General features: G+C 51.3%; 1 protein-coding gene across 1 annotated transcript; it reads left to right on the top strand.

The window, feature by feature from the left end:
* The first annotated feature begins 1,188 nt into the window (after window positions 1-1,188).
* Pmar_PMAR000125 (hypothetical protein) lies at window positions 1,189-5,049 on the top strand. The gene is made up of 23 exons (XM_002781696.1): window positions 1,189-1,291; window positions 1,354-1,425; window positions 1,540-1,618; window positions 1,659-1,725; window positions 1,771-1,834; window positions 1,882-1,978; window positions 2,031-2,092; window positions 2,138-2,218; window positions 2,262-2,335; window positions 2,386-2,450; window positions 2,598-2,659; window positions 2,707-2,905; window positions 3,043-3,119; window positions 3,166-3,222; window positions 3,485-3,568; window positions 3,619-3,736; window positions 3,919-4,004; window positions 4,047-4,123; window positions 4,174-4,270; window positions 4,315-4,497; window positions 4,546-4,617; window positions 4,659-4,754; window positions 4,806-5,049. Exons 1-23 carry the CDS (start codon window positions 1,214-1,216, stop codon window positions 5,013-5,015), a joined length of 2,157 nt encoding a protein of 718 aa, XP_002781742.1. The 5' UTR covers window positions 1,189-1,213; the 3' UTR covers window positions 5,016-5,049.
* Window positions 5,050-5,443: the final 394 nt, after the last annotated feature.

Raw genomic sequence — 5,443 nt, forward strand, 5'->3', positions numbered from 1 at the left:
GGACTGCGAGGTCTCTCGAGTGAAGACTGCCAAACGGCGACGGAAAGAGGATTCGAATTCGCCAAGGGAGGATCCATTGCTCGACATCACTCGAGAGGAGCCTCAGCGTGAGCCAGTTATCAATCAGAGTTGCAATGTACCAAGATCACCTCGAGAAGATGGGGTAGAGAGATTGTATGGAGTGTTGATATGAAGCACGTTCTATTGTCAGATTCCTAACGTGATAGTGCCACAGTTAGTGCCATCAATGACGCCAGAATGCCGGATATCAGAGGTGAGAAAACTTGAAAGGTTATAATTTTATGGTATATCAACATATCAAAGACATTACGATTGAATATGGAAGGTCCGGCAACCCGGAATCGAACCCGAGCCCATTCGATAGCTAGTGTACTACAGTCGTCCCCTCTACGGTCTGAACCGCTATTGCCGGTTGAATTTCGGGTACTATTTTCTTTACTATCGAGCGCGATTTTTGGTGATCAGTGAAATACGTTCATATAAAGTTTCCGACAACGGCTGGAAGATTCTGTCCGCATAGTGTCGATGGCCCTCCTTCCAGGCCCCCTCACAGGACCTGTCCGGTGAATCAGTGTTGCTCGACTCAAGCAGCAGCAGCAGCAGCATTCACGGGCTCAGCAACGAGGCAACAATAACATTATCGAATAGTAGCTCTTGGATCACTGAAGAGAGTTTGGAATCATGTCGCATCTCACAAACATCGTAAGGATTATCATCGGCAGCGAACGACGAATTTGAGCATCCCCTCCAGATCTAGTTATCTAGTACGCATTGCAAATCCTCGGGACATCACCGCCGATAGTGAGCTGATACAGCCTCTCGGTGAGGTTTGTTCTCATTGGACTCTGAGTGCATAGGTCCCCTCTCTATCCTTGACACAGGGATGATTATGTCGCCCAGTAGTTCTCCAATTGTTCCTAGTCGGGCAAGCAGCGAGCTCACGTGGCCTGAAGTAATCACTGCTTAGGCACTTTGCTCTTCAACTGTCTGGTTTCAGGCACACTTCAGCGCTCATACCAGCTCGAATCTGAGTAGTGGTTGAACTAGCTTGTGTGTGTTCATCGTTCCTCATGCATTTCCGAAAACACTCTACTGCGGTGTGCTCACTTCGTGGGCGAATATTATGGGTTGTGTTTAGTACAGCGATCCCTGAACTGTAATAGGCTCCTAGGACCTTCCTCCATACGTTCTTATGGTCAATCGGGGACGCTTGAGTGCTGGCGTAGCAGCTGATCTGGCGGCGGCGGGTGAACAGGACTCCTCAGAAGAGGTGAATTCTTGGTGTCCATTCGAATGATATATAACAGGTCATTGGTTGCCATCACCGTTCAGGCGCCTCGGCCAGACCGACCCGAGTTGGGATCAAACCCTGTAGGGCCGGAACAGGAAGCCACTCGACCGCAGGTTTGGGCAGTCTAGTTCGGGGTGTCTTTGCTATTCAGAGGCTCCCATTGCTTAGCGTGATTGGAAATTTTTCGGCACGCCCGTTAGGTGGAGTCCCGCTGATGGTTACAACAGGTACGAGAACCCTCAGTGTCTCCCAAGCGGCGTCGAGTTGACAGTCCGAGCAGAGGACCTTTAACACGTTCACAGACTGGTAAGAAGGTGGTGACACTCATTACTGCATGAGTTGTTAGGCCCAGTCTTCCAGAAGGAATCAGTTCGACAGCCTCTCACACGCGTCAATACAGTCATGGGTGGCCGGTGAGTTGTCTCGATGATCTTCACCGTATGGGAATGCTTTTCCAGGCTGCCTGTAGCGCAGACGAGCCTGCGGCACGGGATGAAGGATGTCACTATTAAGATGGCAACGGTGAGGCTACGCTACAGTCGTGTTCTCGTGCGATGGTGGTGACTCAGGGACCCCACGAGGATCAGGAGAACCTGCCGCCGCCCAATGTGAATCGCTCATCGATGGGCTCGTTAGAATCGGTGTGCTTATCGGACGGAAAGGAAGGTGGGTGGGTGGTTATCTCGTCACCTCAGAAGGGAGGGCGCTGTCTTTGCAGTAGTGAACCTTGGCGATGACACAGTAGAGGAGCCGTTCTCGTTGGAGGGCCAACAGGAGGAGGTGCCTCAACCCGGCGTTGCTACACTCAGTTGAGCTTCTGGTCAGTCGCCATCACCTATTCTACAGCAGACCTCTCCAGAGGCGCACGCCTATCGATCAGAGAGGCCAGGTCATGGAGATGATCAAGTTGGTCGTGGAGTGGTATAGGAATGACAGTGTGCGTTATCAGGTGTCCTCAGTGAGGAGCATGGCCCCGCAAGTGGATGTGACGGCCAATGGTGACACTGAGCCCACCGCCTGGGAGTACACAACCGGTGCCAGGCTACGTGGTGAATTGATCTGTCCTAATGTAGGTACAGCTTTGCGGCTCCGGAAGGCGGCCACAGTATCGCTCCGACTCCCTATAGGACTGTGACGGGTGAGTGCTGTCTTTGGGTGGGCACTACTTACGAAGTGGTGATGGCGTGGTATTGGTACGCCATATAGTTGAATAGTTACCGTGAAGAAATCATTCGAAGGAGTAGTGATGCATCAACACTGATGATTCCAGCCTCTTGCTGTGCAGGTGTTGGTCGAAGTGAAGAACTTTCCCGAACACAGTCTTGTCGAGGCCGGCCTATATCGCAGGTCCTTACCAATGGGGGCTCTCAAGGGAATGTATTCGGTGTTCTCAGGTCCCCCCGATAATACAGCAACACACATCGGCAGAGTTACACCGACCCTACAGTCAGCCCCAGACTGAATGTGTCCAGAATTACCACCCTCCAGTACTCTCGTCTTTCGGCCCGACGGTATCATCATCACCCTCTACTTTCAGGGGCATGTCGGGGATAATGTTACTTCGTGGGATACTAGACCAGGGACTGCTGAAACGTGAGAGCTATTCACTCGTGTTGAATCATCAGCGCTGTGCTCTCCGCAGAGTTGACTACCCGTCGTTCAGTGGGCAACCGTCGCCACAAGTCGATGGTGAGGCCGGATGAGGGGGCTTTGTTGTGATCGGATTGTAGGTCTACACGAACTCCAGGGCTACAGGTCGGATACGACAGATGGTGCACAGCAGGGGCCTTTTGCGGCGACTCGAATGGTGGTCCTTTGAGGAGTCCTGTAGCAACCCATCATGTGGTGATTAGGCTACTCTCCGGTCGGGGGTATCATCCTACAGCTATTATGCGGATATTCTCACTGCAGTGAGTTGGGAGGGGGAGGGCGTGTAGACTATAGCAGCAGCTCATATGGGGCATTGTAGAAGTAGACAGATATGAGCTGTACGAATGACAGTACGCTTGTTCGATATTCATCCCCAGAGTGATACTTTGTAGACTGGAAGTTCGTAGACGGTGGATGTTGTTGAAATAGACAGGGCTACGAGAGGGATTCAACGCTTTCGGTTGTTTTTGGAGGAGTTACTCATTGAGGTTTTGTGGAGCTGCTCGATGAGCTTGGTTTCAGATCGCCACACAGCTTCCTCAGCATCAACAACAACAACAACAACAACCTCAATCTAGGGTGCCTATTGGGCCGACCTATGCTGGGGTGATGAGGTGTAGGGGCTGCTGCTGTTGATGTCTATTCTCCCTTTGCAGACCCATCAGCAGGGTAGGGTCGAAAGTGGTCACCTGGGCTACACACAGGCCGGGTTGGCATCGTCAACTTGGGGTTTACCACCGACCGGGACCGTCACCCATACGGATGTGCTCGCAAGTGAGCTAACGATAGGAAGTCAGTTATCAGGAGTGATCTGAGATCTAGCAGTGGCGCTCTCGCAGTGCCTTTGAGAGTTATTCCAATTACGTAGCATAGGCTGTGACTCAGTTGCTCGACCAGCTGATGCAGATTGCCGTTTTAGACACAACTGGGTGGTCACTCTGATGTATCCCTCCTAGGTATTATGAACAGACCACCAGGGCGGGCCAGACTGGCAGATCTACCTGTGAGTAAGGATATGGTTGGAATTGCAGATATTGCGGAGGTGAATATTGACTTGTGTGGGAATCGAACATGGATGCTTTAGAAACTCGGCAGCATCATCGGCAGGCATCTCCCAGGAGACGCCTATGACTACCACGTCTACGTTGAGGCTTTCAACAAGTGAGCTCCGACTTGTATCATGCTGAGCTCGCCATCCATCATGCCTTCAGAGTGGTTGAGAGTGTTCGCAAGGAGTATCTCGCGGCGGCCAGTAGAGTGAGCCTGTCAGCAAGTCATCAGGCCCTGCTAGCATTCACAGACAACACGGTGCGCTCAGCAGCTAGGTCGAAGTGGTTACGGAGTCCTAGTAGATCGTAGCCTGGAGGGAGGGGAGCATTCTTGATATCTTCACCAAGTGCAAGCTGTTGCGCAAGCAGGCCCGGATGGAACTCAACTTTCGGGGTCTAATCCGACCGAGTCAGGATACTGTTGCTAACGTGGTGAGTAGAATAGAAGCCCTAAGAGGAGTGGTAGCAGGCAAACAGGCCTTATTGGTGAGTGGCAACGTGTAGTAGTCCAGAAGATTGATATCCCGTGCTTAGAACAAGCTCCGCCAGGAGAGGGATACCTGCTGTGATGGTGCATGCACGGTAGAGGATATAATAGAGCGCGAGGCAAGGACGTCTTCATGACAGTAGATTAACACGTTGTTCAGATTCAAGCGTATAAGGCAGCCTCTGCAGATGAGGAGCCATCACTGAAGCCATCGTATGATCTGTTGTTTGAGTTGGGGAATCGATGGGTTCATATGGTAAGTCTGCTGCTAGCCACGTCTTGACAGCCATCAGTTGAGTATTGGTAGGAGTTTATAACCGAAGGAGAGCGGACAAGGGGCGAATGGGAAGACCCTGGGGACGACTTTGAGGCCTCCAACTTGCCTACTGCGGTGACGCCTGATCTCAGTCGTGATGATGGGGCCACTCCTATGCGTTCACGTCGAGCCCGAAAGAGTGTTGGGAGTGTGGCCTCGATAATGGCCATGAACTGTGGCTCGTGCGAATTCGCCAGCTGAAGCTTTTTGAGTGTTGCTATGGTTAATTGCCAAATACTTGCATGATAATTATTGATCATTTCCCCATTCAGGAGGTCGAAGTTTGAGTCAATCACATGTTCGAACTTCTCGCGTTTCAGACGTGTATGCCACTTCATCCCTCCTGTTGTTCACATGGGTAGCAATGCCCTATAGTGTCCAACTCTATAACACAACAATATGCATTAACAACAGCTCACACACATATCGTACCAGTGTACAAAGGTTTACCACCTAGTTTAGATCCAGTCGACTGAACATCATGTGATATCCAAAAGCAAGCAATACGACAACTCACCTTCTTAGTCGCCTCACCATACGGCGCTGTGGCGGGCCTAGTGGACGAGTCAATAGTAGAATTCTCAGGGACCTAGAGTAAACACCCTATACGTTGTGCTGGTCTATGAGGT

The sequence above is a fragment of the Perkinsus marinus genome, assembly GCF_000006405.1.
Source record: "Perkinsus marinus ATCC 50983 genomic scaffold scf_1104296941728, whole genome shotgun sequence".
In the NCBI taxonomy this organism is placed as follows: Eukaryota; Perkinsozoa; order Perkinsida; family Perkinsidae; genus Perkinsus; species Perkinsus marinus.

Coding starts and splice junctions, on each gene's coding strand:
- Pmar_PMAR000125 (XM_002781696.1), top strand. CDS start 1,214: ATGGTCAATCGGGGACGCTTGAGTGCTGGCGTAGCAGCTGATCTGGCG. Junction 1,292..1,353: donor AACAGGACTCCTCAGAAGAG/GTGAATTCTTGG, acceptor ATCACCGTTCAG/GCGCCTCGGCCAGACCGACC. Junction 1,619..1,658: donor TTTAACACGTTCACAGACTG/GTAAGAAGGTGG, acceptor ATGAGTTGTTAG/GCCCAGTCTTCCAGAAGGAA.